General features: G+C 43.8%; 1 protein-coding gene across 1 annotated transcript; it reads left to right on the forward strand.

The window, feature by feature from the left end:
* Positions 1 to 126: 126 nt before the first annotated feature.
* Positions 127 to 15,743, forward strand: Cdca8 (cell division cycle associated 8). The gene is made up of 10 exons (XM_003471283.4): positions 127 to 462; positions 586 to 714; positions 2,441 to 2,481; positions 6,218 to 6,290; positions 8,933 to 9,015; positions 10,650 to 10,708; positions 11,673 to 11,768; positions 12,852 to 12,978; positions 13,684 to 13,770; positions 14,946 to 15,743. The coding sequence occupies exons 1-10, from the start codon at positions 369 to 371 to the stop codon at positions 14,988 to 14,990; spliced, it is 834 nt and encodes a 277-aa protein (XP_003471331.2). The 5' UTR covers positions 127 to 368; the 3' UTR covers positions 14,991 to 15,743.
* Positions 15,744 to 20,611: the final 4,868 nt, after the last annotated feature.

Raw genomic sequence — 20,611 nt, forward strand, 5'->3', positions numbered from 1 at the left:
AAAAATATGTCGTCAAGATGCAAAGAATTCTGGGTATTGAAGTTCTACTTGTGGATTGGCTGCCTGGTGATGAGACTTCCTTGTGATTGGATGTAGTAGGGCCGCCCTAAACCAGCGACGTCTCATTCGCCAGCCTGGAGTAGTTGAGTTTAAATTGGTTGGCGGTTAGGTGCCGGGCTTTACGACGACTACAAGGATTTTCTCGGTGTTTGCTGCGGGACTCGCAGTTACTGCTTCGCGATTTCTTTATTCCCAGTCCGTGAAAGACGTTCTCGGTCGTCCTCTCTGCCTCCTTGCACCCTGCTGCCATCTCCACCTGTGATCCTGCATCTCAGTGCCCAGCTCTCCGCAGCCTCCACCCAAGCACCATGGCTCCTAGGAAAGGTAGCAGTCGGGCTACCAAGACCAACTCGTTACGGAGTCGGAAACTCGCCTCGTTTCTTAAGGACTTCGACCGTGAAGGTAAGAGGCGGGTTTCCGGCTGTCGCAGCTACCTGCGGCGGTTGCTGGGTGCTGGAGGGTTGGGGCGCTCACAGCACGGATTTACCCTCTGAACCGCGTTCTCTCGCCTCTGCCCTCTCGCAGTGCAAGTACGGATCAAGCAAATTGAGTCAGACAGACAGAACCTCCTCAAGGAGGTGGATAACCTGTACAACATCGAGATCCTGCGGCTCCCCAAGGCGCTTCGCGATATGAACTGGCTCGAATACTTCGGTAAGAGCTGCTAGTTTCCTCAAGCTGCGGTCTATAGCCGCCTGTGGTTATCTGACAGCTTTCAAAAAGGACTAACTCAAATTTTCCTGCTCAGGGAGGTCTGACATGACCACCTGTGGAAAATTGCAACCTTACTACTGGGAACCACTCCCTCTCAGCTTCCTGCTTCTTTCGTCTCCATTGCTCGAACTGCATTCCCGTCTCCACCTCTACCCCGGGCAAAGGGTCAGGCAGAAAATGTTTTATTCTTCCTGGGCCACAGGTTCTATGTCCAACCACTCAGAACAGGTATAGTGAATGGACTGTGTCCCAATAAAAGTTTATGGATATTAAAATGTAAATTTTACATAATTTTTTCACTTCGCAAAATATTGCTCTTGTGTGTATCTAACCCTTTAAAAATGAAAGAATAAATGACTTAGTTTATTAGAGCTCAGATGGAAGAGTTACTCCAAGCAGCTCCTTCTGTATCTTGTGGAAATTGTCCATATAAAAAGTGGGAGTGGTGGCACATAGCTATAATCCTAACACTCTGGAAGGCTGGGGTATAAGATTGCAAGTTCATATCTCACTTGAGTAACTTAACCAAACTATGTCTCAAAAAAAAAAAAACGGGATGGAGATGTAGTTTAGTGTAAAAGTCCTGAATTCAATCCCCAGTACTACCAAAAACAAAACAAAAAACCCGCTATATCAATTGTAAAGTGCAAGGACAGGAGACAGTTTCTGACCAGAGAGCCCAGCTTCTCTTTCCACCCCCTTATTAAATGTTAGGAGGTCCTTTCTCCTGTACTAACTTCATTTTTTCTATATTCTTTATTATTTACAGTTACCTGGTGTGTAGTCTCCTTCCTGGATAGAAATGCATGTGATGCTCATACAGGATTTTAATGATCCTTTTGACTTGTGTTTTGATTTATTTACTTATGCATTCACTCTCAAAAGTTGAGTGTGTCACATTTACAATGCAAGGTGCTGAAGATGCATTGGAGAATAAAACAGACATTGTCCCTGCCCTTGAGAGATTATGGGTTAGAGGGGAAAGGTTATTTTAAAATTCACATACAAAATTACAGGTATATAAAGAATTATGTGAAAGGCATACTGTCAGCTGGGTGTGGTGGCACATGCCTGTACTCCCAGAGCTCAGGAGGCTGAGGCAGGAAGAACTCTTTGAGTTTGAGGCCAGCCTGTACCATATAGCGAGATTCTGTCTCAAAAAAACAAACAAGAAAACCAAGGCAGGAATGGACACTTAAACAACTCTGAGTAACTTCTGAGTAATTGGGTGTGCCAAGGAGAGCTACTTAGCAATTTACTATTTACTTTGCAAGTTTTTTCTATTTGCCAAAATCTATTTATGATATAAGGGACATAAGCAGAGTTTTGGGGTGATCCTAGAGCTGCATTTTGAAGGATGAACTGCAAATTTGTTGTGTGCACAAAAGTATTTTAGCCAGAGAAAATACTTAGTGTTATACTAGGCCACTGAGTCCTAAGAATCAGTGTCACATTTGGGAAATAACAAGAACTTTAGTGAGGTAGAACACAGAATAATAGGTCAGGAGCTGAGAGAATCATGCTTGGAGAAAGATTAGACAGGATTGTGAAGGTTCTTCAGTGTTGGGCCCAGAGCTTCATGTGGTCCAGTTATAGAAAGATAGTTGATTGAAATAGGAAAGATGACTTTTAAGTCTAAATACACTAATGTTCTTTCTTTTTAAAGCTCTTGGTGGAAACAAACAGGCCCTGGAAGAGGCAGCAACAGTAAGTGACTTGTCTTATTTTTGAGCTGGCTAGTTTAAAATTAATCCAATCACAAAATTCAACCAGTGGTAGCCAGGTGCGGGGAAACCCTGTGTCAAAAAGACAACAACAGCAACAAAACCAAAATTCAACCAGTGGGGTCTATACTATAGAAGAGATTCCTTCTAGGAACATTTAGGGACATTATCTTTTTGTTTTTCTTTCTTTTTTGGTCTTTTTGAAACAGGATTTCACTATGCAGTTCATGCTGGCCTTGAATTCACTTTGAAGCCCAGGCTGACCTATAACTCAGAGTGATCATCTTGCCTCAGCCTCCCAAGTGCTGAAATTATAAGCATGTGCCACCATGCCCAACAGTATGGGGAGTTATCTGTGTCAAACTGAAAAATTACAGTTGTGTCAGACACTGAGTACATGAAACCCAATACATCTGAGTCTTATAATGGAGGTGTGAGGTATTTTGTGTTTGTTTTTGGTTTTGGTACCAAAAATTGAACTCAACCTCACGCTTGCTAGGCAGGCACTATGCCACTGAGCTGTATCCCTAGCCCGAGAATGTGTTGTTATGGTACACACAGTTCCTCCAGCCCCTATCTGTGAGTTCCTCATCTGGGATTCCTCTAACCATGAAAATATTTAGAAAAAAAATTTGCATCCATAATAAACATGTACTGATTTTTTTCTTGTTCTCTAAACAGTATAGAATAGGCCAGCTGTGGTAGTACACACCTTTAATTTTGGCAGTAGGGAGGCAGAGGCAGGAGGATTGCTGCTGGTTCAAGACCAGCCTGGACTACATAGCAAGCCTCTCTCTCCAAACAAAGCAAACCAAAAATATATTGAATAATGACATTTACATAGTATTATAAGTAATTGTCAGGTAATTAAAATACATGGAAAATGCCAAGCATGGTGGCACACTATTGTAATCCCAGAACTCAGGAGGCTGAAGCAGGTTCACCTTGAGTTTGAGACCAGCCTCAACTAATAGTGAGTTCAAGGCCAACCTGAACTACATAGCAAGACCCTGACCCCCCCAAAAAAATACATGGTAGGATGTGCATAGATTATATGCCAATCTACTCTCATCTATATAAGGGGCTTGAACATTTGTGGATTTTGATATCTACAGGGGGTCTTGGGAATAATCCCCAAGAATTCCAAGATTTTTGTTCACAGTTCCTGGCTTGCAACTTCTCTACCCATTGTAATTTCTTTCTTTTTTTTTTTTTTTTTTTTTTGGTCTTTTTCCTTTTTATCGGTACCAGGAATCGAACTCACGACTGCCTGCTTCCAAGGCAGGCGCTTATGTCGCTGAGCTAAATCCCCAGCCCCTCCTTTGTCTTTTTGAGACAGGGTCTTACTATGCAGTTCAGCCTGGCCTTGAGCTCACTTTGTAGCTCAGGCTGATTTCCCGAGTGCTGGGATTACAGGCGTGTGCCACCATGCCTGCCACCATTGTAATTTCTTAAGTCACCTCAGCAAGAACATTACCTTTTGTTAGCCCAGGTTGCACAGTGAGACACTGTCTCAAAAAAGGGGGAGGGTATTAGAATATTCTTAGTCCTTGGTTTCTTTTTCTTTGTTTCTTTGTTTCTATGACCCGTTTCAAATCTACCCTACACAGACGCAGACTGAATGTTTCAAATCATAATATCTGGGAATGTAGTTTTATTATTAGACTCTGGGCTAAATTTCCAGCATTATAATCATTTAGTGAATCAATAAATTATGGCATTCCTGTTTTTAAATTAATCAGGCATGCAGACCTGTAAACAAGAGCTTGTGTTGTAAATGAGAGACCCCACTCATCACACCAGGCTGAGAGAATTCTAGCTTTACTAATATGATTTAACTCAGTGGAGGAATGATACATTGATTTGAAAGCTCTTATCTGGGAGGTGTGTTGGGGGCTCCCAAGATCACCACAAGTTTGGTGATTCACTAAGAGAACTGACAGGACTCAGCTAGCTTACAATCACAAGCAGGGTGATCATTTACTACAGTGAAAAATACAAACTTAGTAAAGGGGAAAAAGTATATTGGGCAAAGTCCAAAGGAAGCCAGGTATAAGCTCCCAGGAGCCCAGTTCCAGTGAAATCACACAGGATATGCTTAATTCAACATGTGTGAAATGTTGTCTGCCTGAAAAGCTCATTAAAGACTTAGTGCCCAGGATTTTTATTGGGAGCTACTTATGCATCTTCTGCCTGGCAGAACCAAGCAGGTGTTCAGAATGAATTACATTGCACAAAATTTAGCAATACTGAGCTATTGACCAAGCAGGTGTTCAGAATGAATTACATTGCACAAAATTTAGCAATACTGAGCTATTGTGTTTTTGTTGTTAGTTTTGTTTTGTTTCTGTTTTCATTTTCACATGAAACTCAATGGGTCTCACAATGCAGTTCAGGCTGACCTTGAATTCAATATGTAGACTGGGCTGACCTCTTGATTTTAGATAATCCTCCTGCCTCAGCCTCTGAGTTGCTTAGATTACAGGGATCATCACCACATCAGGCTCAGTCAGCTATTCTTACCATAGTAGGGTAAAAGTCCTGAAATCCAAGTTTTCAGATGTTAGCCAAGGGGCAGTCTTGCAAACAGGCTTTGCTACTTATATCAATCTTAGACCTGATGTGTTAACACCTATATATAATGTCTGCAGCTTGCTGCCAGTGACAGCTTTACAATGTGCCACTTGTCAGCCGAGATGGCAAAAAGTTGACCTGAATTTCACCCCTTCTTTCCATCGACTCTGATAGACATTACTAATCTGTTATACCACTGTAGTTCCCAGCAGCCTCGGAAGCCTTCTCTGAGCATTGCACATAGACCTGCCCACCCACATATGGGTGTTTCCCAGTCAGTAACAACTATTTCAGTATTTACATGCATCCCACATGGAAAAGACTACATATTCTCCCTAAAAATACATATGAGTGGTTCCAACCATAAACAAATCTGATTAGACTGGTTACTGCAGGGAAACGTTTTTTGAAGGATCCAGGAGCGTCAGTGAGATGCAGTAGACTGCATAGAATGAGAAGTCTGACACAGCATAAAATGTTATGGAGAATATGAACATTAGGAACCTTTTGAGTGGTAACCAGGTATAACCACATCAGGAAACAATTTGGTACAATATTAAGACTGACATTATGTAACTGATGGCAACCCTGTAATGTAACCCTTTTTCTTCCCAAGTGGATAGCTGAGAGATCACCTGGACATCCAGTGCAGCAGTCACCTATGTAAGATAGGTTAAAGGAGTAGTGCTCATAATGGCAAAGGTTTATGTATAGAAAAATGAATAAATCCATTATGACATAATCATCTAGTGGGATATCATATAGCAGTAAGACCAAATTAAATACAACCACAAAAAGTGGTCGGAAAACAAGCAAAACCACCAAAAAATTTAAGCATATTTCACATTTGTGAAAAGGCATGTTGTATGTGTATACATCTATGCGTACATATGTGAATACATATACTTTGTTTTGAGCTGGAATAATAGCAGTTACCTCTGAGGAATGACAGGCTCAGGGAGACTGGTCGCCTTTGGGGGAGAGTGTTTTAGGGTTTGAGTTGTATGAGAATCAGTCTATGGAAGTTCACGATATTATAACTCACATTTAACAACCTTTTGGTATGTATCAAATAAGATGTTTTTAATCATTGTTTACCTTAATATGCTGTTTCTCCTGCTACTTTCTGGCTATGTTTGTCACAGGCTGACGTGGATATCATGGAAATAAACAAACTAACAGCAGAAGCTATTCAGACACCCCTGAAATCTGCCAAAAGTAAGTACTTTTCAATGCTCTGGTCGAGCAGAGGGAGCCTGAAGTCCAGCGAGTAGGGCCACATTGGTGGCCCTCTTCTCTGTATCTGGTCCTCAGTCTTGATTTGATCTACTGCATTCAGTTAGTTGTATGTACCACTGATATTAACCAATCTCAATACAACTGATGGGTGAGCTAAAGTCAAATAAAGAGAGGAAATACACAACAGGTCACTGTGCTGAAGCCGGGTATGGTGGAATACTTATAATCCCAGCACTTTGGGAGAGCAAGGCAGGAGATTCCCAAGTTCAAGCCCATCCTGGGCAATTTAGTGAGACCTTGTTTCAAAAAATAAAGGGTTGGGCATGGTGGCACACATATGTAATCCAAGAACTCAGGAAGTATTAGAACAGACCTGACCCATATTGGATGGGGGACTGGTTTCTAAGGACCTTATTCCACTGACAAGGGCCAGAAACATGTCCACTTCGAGCCTGACTGGCCTCAGAACTGCCTTGTAGAGTGAAGAAGGCATAATGAGTTTTTCTCGTCTGAGTTCTATCAGTTTTGCTTAATTGTCATTGGTGACAAGGGTCTTCTGATTTTACTCCTTGAAACTGAATCCTCTAGGACCAATATTAACTAACATCTCAAGTTGCTTTTATATCTTTTTAACTACTGAAATTCATTATAAACTGTTAAAAGAGAGAAAGAGAGATTAGAAGGTATCAGAGTTGTATCTGAAAAGCTTAAAGCCTTAATCCGATCCCCTACCCCACACCCACCCCCATGATTAAATATGATGAACTCTCTCTGTGGAAGCCCTACTCAAGATTATCAAGCTCCTGGTTGTATGTATTTAGCAGTGAAACATTATACCTTTTATTATCAAACGTTGGTGATCATGAGAAAGTTCTATAATTTTGAGCCAAAGTTTCTTTGTGATATCTGTATTAATTCTAGTTCTGGTGTTTTGTTTTTGCCTTTTTGCTTTTTTTGAGACAAGGTTTCACCATGCAGTTCAGGCTGGCTTTGAGCACACTTTGTAGCCCAGGCTGGTCTCAAACACGCAGTGATTCTCCTGTCTTAGCCTCCCGAGTACTGGGATTACAGGCATGCATCACCATGTCAGCTACTAGTTCTGTTCTGTAGAGCCCCATAAGAACTTTTTTAAGACAACCCCTTAAATATTAAAAATTGGGATCTAGCCAGGTGTGATGGTATACTTCTGTAATCCCAGCACCCAGGAGGCTGAGGCAAGAGGATTGTTGCCATGAATTCAAGGCCAGCCTGGGCTATGTTGGTTTAAGGACAATTTGAACTGCCTAGCAAGACCCTGTCTCATAAAACCAGTAGGTAGGTAAGTAGGTAGGTAGGTAGGTAGGTAAGTAGGTAGATAGATAGATAGACAGACAGACAGACAGATAGATAGAACAGACATAGATATTGCAGTTTTTCAGCTTAAACATCCTTTATACTCCTTTTTCTCCTCAGAGAATTTTTTGTTTGTTTTTAAAGAGGCATGAGACGGATTTATTGGAGGAAGGATTTCTACAGGATACACTTGAGCAGAGTGCAGATGCTTAAAGAAATAAGGCGTCTCTCATAGGACAATTGTAATACTAATTTTATTTATAAATATTATAATTAATACTTATTTTAATTTGGACTGTAGGTTCATTCATTCCACAAATACTTAACACCTAAACATACATTTTTAGAGTCTAGGATATAGGAATAACAAAAACAATCTATTCTTGTGGAATATATGTTCTAAGCCTCATAATATCTCTCTATAGTGATAGCTCCCTGTTATAGATGAGGAAACTGGAACACTGTTGACCTAGTAAGTTGTAGCTCTAGACCTCAAAGTCAAGCTTGTCTTAATCAGAATGCAGGCTGTCCCTAACAAGCATCAGCCATTATATAGAGTTACTTAAATTAACCTGATTGGCTGCTTTTGTTTAAACAACTCTCTTTAAGGAGGTTTTTTTTTGTCTGTTTTGTTTTTTGTGGTACTGCAGGATGAACTTAGAGCCTTGTGCATGCTAGGCAAGCATGCTATCATTGAGCTACATCCCCAGCCCACAACTCTTTTTTCCTTTTTTTTTTTTTTTTTTTTTTTTTTTGGTCTTTTTGAGACAAGGTTTTGCCATGTAGTTCAGACTGCCTTGAGCTCACTTTGTAGCCCATGCTGGTCTCAAACTCACAACAGTCCTCCTGCCTCAGCCTCCCAAGTGATGGGATTACAGGTATGCAACACCATGCCGACCTCACAACTCTCTTCTTGCGGGGCTTGGTTTCCTCAACTTGGGAAGTTGAGGAAAGAGAATCACCACAAGTTCAAGGCCATCCTAAACTACATAGTGAAACCCTGTCTCAACAACCCCAATAAATAAATAAATAACCTTCTTTTTTTAAAAAAATAAAAGGTGAATTTCTGGCACTTAGAGTGTTGACTTGACACTAGACCTTGCATGCAGAGCATGTATAAGGCATTGGATTCCATCCCCAGCACTGCCAAAAAACAAAAAAGAAAGCAAAAAAAAACCATCGCATATGATGTCAATTTCTTGACTGCAGCCTAACATTGCATAAGTTGTTCCTTACAAGAAAGGTGGTTCCATCAGAGATCTCATGCTTTTAAATCTGTTTCTTTATAGAACAAAAGGTAGTACAAGTGGATGAAATGATCATAGAAGAAGAAGAAGAAGAAAATAAACCTAAGAATTTTCAAACTACAAAAGTAAGTAGGAATCAGATTGGGAGGGTGGCCAGCAAGAGATAACCAAATATTAAAAATATGTGGAAACAGTGTTGTCCTCCCAGGGCTTCACGGTTTACATTGAAAAACTGTCCCTTTAAGTGGCAACTAACAAAAGTGTCACTGAAACCTGTGCCAAGTGCGTAGAACCCAGAGGAGGAAGCCAGTGAGTTTTCCTACCTTCATTAGGACATAGCCAGTCTTTTCAAGGTGACCAAGGTTCTGTTAGCTGGAGAATGTTCCAGGTAGAACTAGGAAAGTGTGCCTTTGAGGAACAGGAAGCGGTTAGGTATTGCTGGGATATAAACTGTAAGGGTATCGGGAAGAGCAGGGACATGATAATAGATGGCCTATGTGCCATGCTTGCAAGTTTCCACTCAGTCAGATGGGTAAAGCTGACATGAGATTAATATTTCAAAGGGCCAGGTGTGGTGACACATGCATGTACTGCCAGCACTTGAGAGGCTGAGGCAGCAGGAGTGCCACAAGTTCAAGGCCAGCCCGGGCTACATAGTGCTTTCAACACCAGTCTAAACTCATGGTGAAACTGTCTCAAGAAACCAAAAACAAACAAACAAAAATTCAAGGTGGAATTCAGGCTAAAATTAAGAAGAAAAAACAAACCATGGAGACTGAATTGAAGCAATGACTGCAAAGAATGAATGAAAAAGAAGAACATTTTCTAGAGGAGAATGGGCATGATTGGTGGCAGGAAGGAATCAGAGATGACAGATGGTTTTTTTTTTTTTTTTTTGTCTTTTTCCTTTTTATCGGTACCGGGGATCGAACTCACGACTGCCTGCTTGCAAGGCAGGCGCTTATGCCGCTGAGCTAAACCCCCAGCCCCCGACAGATGGTTTCTGATTTGGGCAGCCACCATCCAATGAAACATGGGACCAGGAGACAGTGGCAGTTTAGGGTTAGAATGAATGGGAACAGGGGCCAATTACTTGACCTGCTGAGTATAAAGTACTTTTCCAGGACATCTAGGCCAGAAGGAAATGTTAGCTTGGAGCTCAGAGAGGAAGAGGAAGTTGAGAGACGCACTGACTCCCAGATCTTTAGGTGCTTGTCCCCGAGTTGAAGGAGAAAAGTTGGTGCAGGGAGAGTGTGAAAGGAGGAAGCTGAGGGTAGGCCCCCGAGGAGGGGCTCCTCAGGCAGCCTGTGAAGGGACAGCCAGAGACGGAGGAAAGCTGGATCAGTCTTGATGAGAAGAAAATCACACGGGCAGTAAGGAGCGAGAGTCAGACATGACTCAGGCAGGGGTGAGCTGCAAATAGTTGCTTGGATCTGGCACCTGAACTGACTTGCAAGACCTCCACAGCAGCACCTTATGGGAAGTGGTGAGGGTGAGCCGGGCTGCAATCAGCTCCAGAGCTTTTTACCTTTAATCTTGGCCCAAATCATCAATTTTGAAGTGCAGGCCAGTCAAAGTGTGACACAGCCAGTATAAATTGATTGCTTTGTTCTGAGTTTTTTTAGTCATTCTGTGAGATGGATCTTCCTGTGTTCAGTGTTAATCTTCCCTTCCAGAGCTGGTTCTCCTTCTTTTTTTCAACCTGCTTTACCTTTGCTGAACTTTGTATAACCTCAGTTTTGCTTAATTGTGACTTCAGGTCAAAAGGTGTCCTCCATCTAAGAAGAGAACCCAGTCCGTACAAGGAAGAGGCAAAAGGTAACAGGTTTTCCAGACTGAGGTGTGGTTTGGCTTTATTGGAGAGCTCTCTACGTGTGGCACACGTTAGCCACCACTGGCCTACCCCAGGACCTTCTTCAGTGCTTCTGCCACATTCTGTGTCTTCCCCTACTTTTTTGTTTTATTTTGTTTGCAGTACCAAGAATTTAACTCGAGGACAGCTGAGCTACATGGCCAGCCATCTTTGTTTTTTAACTGTTAGACAGTGTCTCACTGGCCCAAGTGGAACTTAAACTTATGATCTTCTTGCCTCTCGGGTAACTGGGATTCCAGGCATGTGCAGCCTCCCCTTTTTTTCAAGCCAAACAGGGAAAATAAAGCTCAGAAGAGAACAGTAGGAACTGCATATTATGTTGACTTACTTAACTATCCATGTGTATATACAACTACCAGAATTGGCCACAGAATAGTTGTCACTTTCCCGTAATTTGTTTCTTGAGAGGGTCTAGGTCCACGGGCTTGGACTGATTATGCTGGACTCCACTATAAACCATTTGAGAGCACAGGGCGCATCTTAGGAAAGGAGGCACTGAGATGGACGTGTTTCTGAATGGAAGGGCTCCTCCTTTCTTCTCTGATGTGGGGAGGCAGCAGGAAGTTAACAGCTGCCTTGCTAGAGAACAGGAATTCCACCTGGAGAGCCTTTGCATGGCCAAGTGGTTTCTTGAGCTTGCTTGGGAGTCTAGGCTAGAGGCGGACTCTTGTGGTCAGTTTGGCTCTTCCCTAACTGGCTGTGTGATCTTGGGCAAGTTCTTTGAACTCTGTGTACCTGAGTTTCCCCGTCTGTAAATGAAGACGTGAATAGCACTTATCTCTGAAGGGGGCTGGGAGGGTCAGTGTCGGACATGATCAGGGTTCTCCATGTGTTACCTGTCTTTGCAGCTGCTGCTGCTGTCATTGCACCTGAGAGGGACATACTTCATGCCTGTTTCTTAACCTGTAGGTCAAGCTGTGACGACTTTGTAACCCCAGCTATGGGACGAATGGAGCTGTCTCTGGTGAAACCAACTCCAGGCATGACACCCCGTTTTGACTCCAGGTGAGCAATGCTGCTTGGTTGCACGTGGGAGCCCAGAAGCACTCAGAGAAGAAGGAGAGTTTGAGGAATGCTCCTGAGCCCTTGGCCTGGGGAGCCTCGGCGTGGGAGCCATCTCAGGTTCCACTGTTTTCAGTAGCAGAATGCTTCTTTGTCTGATGAGAGAAAGGATATTCTGCCTGTGATGATTAGAAAACCTCTGTGTGATTCTTGGCCCCTTCTGATCCTGGTCAGAAGTTCTTCAAAGTTAGCTAGGCATTTGCTTATACCCTTGATAGGAGTGAAAACTGATGCCACCTCTTTGAAGGCCAACATGAGTGAGCATGTTTAGAGCACAAGATAATACGTTCCTCGGGTTGGTTGAGCTAGAGAGTCCTTACAGAAGACTGTGTGTGTGTGTGCTACAGGGAAGGAGCCACATGGCTACAACCTCTCCAAGCAAGTTGCAGAACAGTGTGTAATATGTGATCCCATTTGCTTTATATACATGGGAGTTTTCTGGAAAATACAGTAGGAATTAAGAATGGTCACCTGGGGAATGGAGCAAGCAGTGGTTATCTGGGGTGGAGACACTGAGAAATACTTTCTACTTTTAATTCCTACTTTCCTGCTTATGCATATGAGCATGTAACAAAAGGCATTTAAGAGAAAGCAAGACCTGCACTTTAAGCCTGGAGAAAGGCAGTTTGGGGATTAGTATAATGATGTAATTGGCATCATCTTCCTTTGGCCCTGGGAAGTCCCTCTTGATAGAGGCACTTAGCCACTCAGGAACACAGTAACCAGTTTATTTCTGGCTCTGGATGGGTGGATGACTGGCACCCATGCAGAGCTTTCGTCCTAAAATTTAAAAGATAAGGGTTGACTTTCGTTAGATGTATGTATGATAATTACAACTTTCTTTCTCCAGCTGCATTTAGTCATTGTTGCTTTCAAGAGAAAAAGTTTTCCCTAAATTTAGAACTTGCTTAGAAATGTGTGATTGGAAAGCTGCAGCTTGAAACCAGCTGGAAGTTGGACAGGCTCGCTGCATCTGGTATCTTTTAGCCTGCAAAACTATCTTCACAGAGCTTTTCTACTTTGTAGGGTCTTCAAGACCCCCGGCCTGCGCACCCCAGCAGCCAGGGAGCAGATCTACAACATCTCTGTCAATGGCAGCCCTCTCGCTGACAGCAAAGAGATCTCCCTCTCTGTGCCAGTGGGCGGCGGTGCGGTTAGTATTGCCCCAGGAGCCAGAGCGACGTGCACTGCTCGCTGAAGCATTTCTTTTTCCTGGACGCTGTCCTCCTGTCTCCCTCACAGTCCTTTCAGTCGTGTGGTTCGTGGTCTCCATGAGACCCCAGTTTCTATCCAGTTGGAGACTCAGGTGGGAAGGTCCGTGCCTGACTCATCAGCTATTAGTGCCAGTGGTTACAGCAGGCCCGAAGTGGGGACATGGTTCCTGCCCCGTTCAGTAGAGCTGGGTCCTCAGTTACAACATCTGTGATACGTGCAGTAACAGAGGTCTTAAAGGGAATGCAGAGGGCCTCTGGGTTACAGGTCTGTCTAACAGAGGTGACATGGGCTATATCTTCAAATCTACGATGCTCAAGGATTCTGAAGCAAGCTGAGCCTGGTTTCTCTGAGCTGAGCAGGACAAGCTGTTGACCTCAGCCCTCATGAGAGGAACATGGCTTATCTCAGTGTGGTCTGCATGGCATTTCTAAGCTAATGTGCGTGCACTTGTACCCAGGTAATCCCCCTGACAGCCAGTCGTAGCACTGACAACGTCATTGTCTCCTTTGGCCTAACACCTCTCCTGCCTGCGTTGCTTCTTGTCCGTTTTGCTCATCACTGGATATCAGAGGGCACACTGGGCTGCTGGGGGATGTTCCTGTCTGAGAAGAACATGCCAGTTTAACCCATTCTCTCCACACAGAGCATGCGGTTATTGGCCAGTGACTTGCAGAGGATCGATATTGCACAACTGGATCCAGAGGCCTTAGGGAACATCAAGAAGCTCTCAGTGAGTCTCATGTCACTCATCACACGTACAAGGCCTCTAGTACCTTTCTTGGTTTAGCTCTCTTTGATATTGTCTTTTGGGTCTGGCCTAATGGATATACTTAAAACCATGTTACCTCTTTTCCCCCTATGAGATTTTAAATATTTTTGTACTTAAATATTGGAAGCTCAATCCATAGTACAGAGTTTCAGCCAATTCTCAAGTGCCTACATTGAAGTTGTAAAACGAAGTTCTATCTCAGCCAGCCATTTGGGGCCAGGGTATGCTTAGGCCCTCCTTTATGAGCAGAAATTGGGACCTCCTTATAGAGCCTCCTTATAGTAGGAGGAGAAGAATTTGTTATAAGGCATCACACAGAATCAAAGAGCTAAAGAACATATTAAGAAAAGAGCTAAACAGAGTGCCGGGGACCACCAGCAGCAGCGTTACGGGAGTGTGGTGCGCCATCTCCAGCCCTGGGCCTGGCACTCGTTTCTCCTGCGTGTGTTCGTTCTCCCTCAGCACTCACCTTCTCCATGAGGCCCCTCTGCCCTCCCTCAACACTGACTTGTGTGTGCCTTCCTTTGGGGAACCACTAACTTCATTGTTCCAGTGCAACCTTGTTCAGTTTCCTTTAAATCCTCAAGAGGAGGGGCTGGGGATTTAGCTCAGCGGCATAAGCACCTGCCTTACAAGCAGGCGGTTGTGAGTTCAATCCCCAGTACCGATAAAAAAAAAAAATCCTCAAGAGGAAGAATTTAATGCCCAGCTTGTGTCTGATAAACCTCCCTGGTCTAGTTATCTGTGGTCTCAGGTGGGAGATGGGATCATGTGATACAGACACAATGCTGTAATCTCACCCTTCTGTGCCATGTGTGAAGGGCAATCCTGGGAAAGGGGACAAGGGTGGAGCTGGGTTTCCACACACACACACCAAGGACCCACACACACTCAGCCATCCAAATCATGTGTTATGTTTAAGCACCACTCTGTATGATACCTTCCCTATCTCACTCAAGATTACATTTTACTTCTTTGTTCAGGTGAAAATTGAGATTTAGAAAGGTTAGCTAGTGTATAATACAAATAGAAAATGGAAGGGCAAGGATTCATTCAGACCTGTTCTTGGGTAGACTAAGTGGCTGCCCAGCCAAACGTGCCATGTGCTATCTTCGTTAAATGACTTCTCTTTTTAGAACCGTCTCGCCCAAATCTGCAGCACCATACGGACCCACAAATGAGAAGACTACAGAACACGTCAGACTGGATCAGAACATGTGTATCTCCCTTTCCCCTCCTGTTTCTCCTTTTCTGGTGCAAGGAGGAGGGGGGACTACCAAGGGGGCCCCTAGAATTTTTCACCTGCTGTACCCAGCAGTTCTTGGCAACCCAGTTTGTGGAACAGCATTTTGTGTTTATTCCTGTTTATCAAAGACCAAAAATTGCTTGGAGGCAACTTCCATTTCTTGCACCTCTACCTCTCTAGTTAATGGGAATTTAGATAAAGGAATTACAGGACTTAGAGTAGTCGAGGGTTTTATGTGACCAACCACAGAGTAACTGTCTCTAAGCTATGTGATCCAGTGGTCACTACTGAGTCTGCCAGCTGCATCTGATGAGGATGGGATTCATCGAGAGGACAAGAGCAACTTGTCTGGCGACTTCATTCCACGTGTTTAACTTATGCCCAAGGCAAGGACTTGATGTGAAATCACCAGTGAGACCTTTGTGCTTCAACAGCCTCTGCCCCAAAGAATCATGTCTTGTGTTCCAAGAATTTGGGGACAAGTATTCTCATTCCCAGGCTTGTAGATACATGGCCTTCTTCTGTTTGGCTCTTGGTTATATTTTATATTATTAAATTCAGTCCTGCACAGACTGAATTGTTTTCAAGTTGTTTTATTTTCCCTTTCCTGTCTTTTGTACATATTGTCTTCCTGAGTAATGGTATCCTTACTTTCAATAAATTTTGGTTTGGTTTGCTTTTTTCAATATTTTCAGTTGTGCCGCATGAATTGGGGTGACAGTTTGTAGCTAAAGCCATTGGAGTCACTGGACAACTCAGTGAAGTATGAAAACCCTGTAGGCAAAATCACTCTGATACCTGAAGGGGTTCACACTCCAAGATCCAGGGCACAGTGACCTCAACCCCTAGCAAGTTTCTCGAACACCCTCATTTCAGGAGCTACAGGTTTACATTTAGAAGGAAAAGTCAGGGCTGTCTACAGTAAAGCTGCAGAGTGAAGTTTCCTGGGTGGCCGTGCTCCACACTGCCAGGCACTTGCAGACCTGCCTTCCTAGAACCGCCCACACTTCATGATCAGCTTGGAGCTCAGGATGGCTAAGGGTTTTCTACAGGGCCATGAGTCAGCCAGCTTGTTGGGACAGTTATGGAGAAGAAAAGCTTTAGTTGGAAGAAAGGTTATTCTGTGCAAGGAAGTACCACAGCTGAGGCTTCTACCTTGCCCTCTTCTGCTGGAGCAGTGAGAAGGGCCTGACTTCAGGCATCATCCAGAACCCAACATGCTTTACCCAGAGCCAGATGCACCCTGGTTCGCTCCATCTACACCATTAGCAAGACAAACTTAGCTGTAGGAAATGCTCAGTGAGCAATAGGTACTAAATTAAGCCTGTGATTGTGTTAGGGTATTCCATGCTATAGAACAGGCTAGCTTGGTGTTTTGTCTTTGTTGTTGATGCTGGGGTTTGTTGTTTTGAAACGGTCCCTCTGTAGTTCAGGCCTTGAACTCACTGTGTAGCCCTGGCTGACCACAAACTCACAGCTGTCCTGTCTCAGCCTCCCATGTGCTGAGATTATAAGCCACTATGCCTAACTAGAGGCTAGTTTGGAAGGTACAATTCCCCATCCCAGAAGCTGAAGGCACAGACTATGTCACAGGACTGGGGTATTGCAAAGAAAATTTCAATCTTGAGTGCGAGTCCACGGACATAATTTCACTAGCACTTTTTTGGTTGGTTTGGGTTTTGTTTTAAAGTTTTGATAAGTTGCTATAATTTTGGTTTGTTTTTGAGACAGTCTTTCTATGTAATTTAGGCTGTCCTTGAACTCACTATGGAGTCAAAACTCAGGGCAACCCTCTTGTCTTGGCCCCCTAAAATGATCCCCACCTCTCACTGTATCAGTCATGATCATTTTGTTGTCTGTCTCTTGTTCCAAAGAACGTCACTCCTTTTCTTTTACTTCTGTCATTTCTGTCTCGCTGGTCTCTACCCCTGGGTTTATCTTCTGTGGGGGTCTCTGTGCCTGGTCTCTGAACTGTTTGCTCCTGGGTGGTGATGGGCACTATACTAGTTCTCTGGGTCTCTGGAGTCTTCCTGACTCTTGGTGCTATCTTCCTTTTTCTCGTGCCCTCTGGACTTGGAACCTTTGGTGGTGTTTGGCACCGCACCACTTTCTTCACTAAATGACCTTGAGGGGTTTGATTCTTACGACGCTTGGAATTACTTGGAAGTCTCTGACTTCCCCTTCTGCCAGTCACTTTATTTTCCTCCGTTTCATCCTCTTCATTGTTAGTATTACAGTCACTGTCTGAAACGGGGTTTTTCCTCCTCCTCTACCTGAGTTTGTAGAATTCATTTCTTGGGGGCTGGGGATTTAGCTCAGCGGCATAAGCGCCTGCCTTGCAAGCAGGCAGTCCTGAGTTTGATCCTCAGTACCGATAAAAAGGAAAAAGACAAAAAAAAAAAAAAAAAGAATTCATTTTTCCTGGTATTCTGCCTCTGAATTTATTTCATCTGAGTAGTCTCTTGGTTTTATTCTAGAACTGCCTTCATGAAAGCTGCATTTAGTACTTCCTCACCAGCTGCTTTAGGAGGGGCCCATAAAATCCACCGAGATCCTTCTAGTGCGGCAGCCCTTTTTTCCTCTTCAGCACTTTCTTGCAGGTTTTTTTTTTTTAAAACAAGCAGATGTCACAAATGCCTTATCTTCAAATTCTCATTTTTCTAATTTCTTATTCTCTGTATTTTCCTTCCATTTTTTTTTTTTTTCCTGTTCCTTTTGTCTGATCTCAACCGCTTTTAGTAAGTTGTGGATATACCTGGGCTTTCGATCTTTCCCCTAAAGTAATTGGGATTACTTTGTTCATTTTCTTCCTCTATCTATCTCATCATAAGTACTGTCATATTCATACACAGTGAAATCTTCCATATTCTAGTTTGGTCTGTGTCAGGGCTGCTTCTTAGCAGCTTCCTTCTGAAGACTGTCACTCAGAGAGTTGTCATCAGAATCATTCCCAAATACTGATAGTTTTTGCAAAAATAGGATGCAACTGCAGTGTTTTCTTTGGCAAAATAAGCCTATGCCTCCTGCCTAGAACGCCATCTTGCTCCCTTCTCAGTTGCTAGTATTTTTAAAAATAGCCTCCAAAAATAAGATGTGGCAACATAGGCCCACAGGCAGCTAGAGGGGAGTACCAGCTTTCTTGGCCCTCAGAGAATCCTCTGGCACAAGGCAGTCCCTATGAGATTACTTCCTCTGGTATAATTTACCTCATCCTTCTAGGTAACCTAGTTTGTGCCATTTCTTATGGGTACCAAACAACTCAATGAGAGCTACTCTGGACAAAGGGAAGATGGGAGTCTTTCCCTGGGACCTCTAGGCAGACCAAGGCTCCCAGAGCTCCAATAAAGAGTAGGTTCTTTGTTCCTCAGGGGGCATTCTCTGCCTGGGGTTTCCTGTTGAAACCCTTACAAAGAGTTAACATTATTCATTTGAAGAGCTAATCCATGGGGGATTGCTAGGCATTGTTTCATACCAGGAGACCACTTTCTTAAAGGTATTAATAGCCCGCCTCCCCCAATTATAATTAATGTACCAATGAAGGGCTCACCTCTTAGTGTGTCCCATAACCACTGGAAAGCAAATGTATCTCCATGCCTAAAGTGTGCATAACCTCCAATAAGTGCTTTCATTTTGTATTTTATGCGGTAATTGTGCCACACTTAAAATTTAGCAGGGTACATGTTAAGATTTTTTACTAGGCTGGGTGTGGTGGTGCATGCCTGTAATCACCACACTCTGGAGGCTAAGGCAGGAGGATCTCCATGAGTTTGAGGCCAGCCTGGGCAACATAAGCAAGTTCAAGGGCAGCCTGAACTGCATAGTGAGACCCTGTCTCAAGAAAGAAAAGAGAGAGACAGACAGACAGACAGACAGACAGAGAGACAGAGAGAGAAATTTTATACTGGATAGTTTATGTAGTTTCAGAAGTAAAAGTGCTGAAAGACACACAAGGGTTCAATTAGAATTGAGGTCTGCTCAGTGGGAGCTCCCTCATGCAGTGAAAGTCTGGAACCCGATTTGCTCTTTAGCAAAGTGCTGTGTCTGTGGATAGGATGTGGTGTTTCTTTAGCCCTTTATCCTTCCTGTGCCGTCTTATCTTTCTGTGCCTATCAAATATCTTGCATCTCCCCACCCTCTCACTGCTGGGACTTCTTGCCTGCACTGCTGTCCACTTCCCCTTGGTTGGTATTAGGGTTTGTGTAATAGTGTTTTCAGATCCTCAGTGATGGCCACAATAGAGGACAGATGTATTCTTCACACCAAGATACAATACATGTTGAGTGCCCACAAGCACACTGTGTAACGCAGAGTGCCAAGGACCATTGAGGTGGAGATGCAACAGTCTCCAGGAGTGTACCTTAAATCACCTGCAAAGGTCACACTGGCAAACCCCACCTTGACACATCAGAATGCCCCAGCTGGTGGTCAAGAAGGGAATGAAAAAAAGAATGCAATGGCAGAGAAAGGAGCCCGCCTAGGAAGGCATCTAAGGATGCAACAGGAAAACACATTTGGATTTCCATTTCTGTTGTGCATACACACACAAGCAGTTTTGGTCAAAGCATGTCTCTTGTCTGCCAAGATGCAGATAGCATCAGGAGGTCATCCATGATAGGAATCAGCTGACTGTTCTCCGATGCCCCATGACCTCAGGGCCCTATCTAATAAAACAGGGTGAGAGGTTCCTAAGGAAGGCAGCAAGATTTTTTAAAGATGCTGGCAGACACTTCAATTTAAATGACAAAAGAATATAAAGAGGTTGAAGATGGTACAGTACGGCAAGTTTCACTCACCTCCTGAACAGTGGAATGAATATGATGCTAGATGGCCTCTGCTGAAGTCCAGAACTCAGGTGTCAGTTGGCAAGGCCATGAACTTGCCACTGGGTTTTCCCCTGGGGGACGCCTCCCTCCTTCCAGGGGCTAGTCAAGCAGACCTTGTCACGTGCTCCTGAAATGCCTAATATCGGTCCTTAATGCCCCTCATGCTTTTTACTTAACTGATTCCTCCATTAAGCAATGACTTCTTAGCCAGGCACAGTGGCATATGCCTGTAATCCCAGCACTTGGGAGGCTGAGGCAGAAGGATCTCTGAGTTTGAGGCCAGCCTGAATATATAGTGAAACACCTCAAAAAAGACCAAAAAAAAGCAATGAGGTCTTAACTTCCCAGTGCTGGCCTAGTACATGTTCACCAAAAACAAATACCTGATCAAATTAGAAGATCAGCAGGCTCACTGCCCAAAGAACTCGCCATCCCTCACTTCCTGACCATAGCCTACAGGGCTGTGTAGGGTGTAGGGTGCACGCCTGGAAGCCTAGCACTCAGGAGGCTGAGGAAGGAGGATCACCTCGAGTTCAAGGCCAGCCTTGGCTACCTACTGAGATCCTGTTTTAGAAACAAACAAAATGCCTGACCGTACACAGGTCTGCCTGGTGCTCACACCTTACTAGCATTAATACTCAGCGCATCCCAGGAGTCAAGCCTGTGAACTTGGGGTTCCTCCGTCCCCTGGTTGCATGCTGTCTCCTGAGCTAACCCACTCTTCACTCCTCCG

Source organism: Cavia porcellus, unplaced genomic scaffold, assembly GCF_034190915.1.
Source record: "Cavia porcellus strain 051 isolate PalLab524CR breed Dunkin Hartley unplaced genomic scaffold, mCavPor4.1 scaffold_25, whole genome shotgun sequence".
Classification (NCBI taxonomy): Eukaryota; Metazoa; Chordata; class Mammalia; order Rodentia; family Caviidae; genus Cavia; species Cavia porcellus.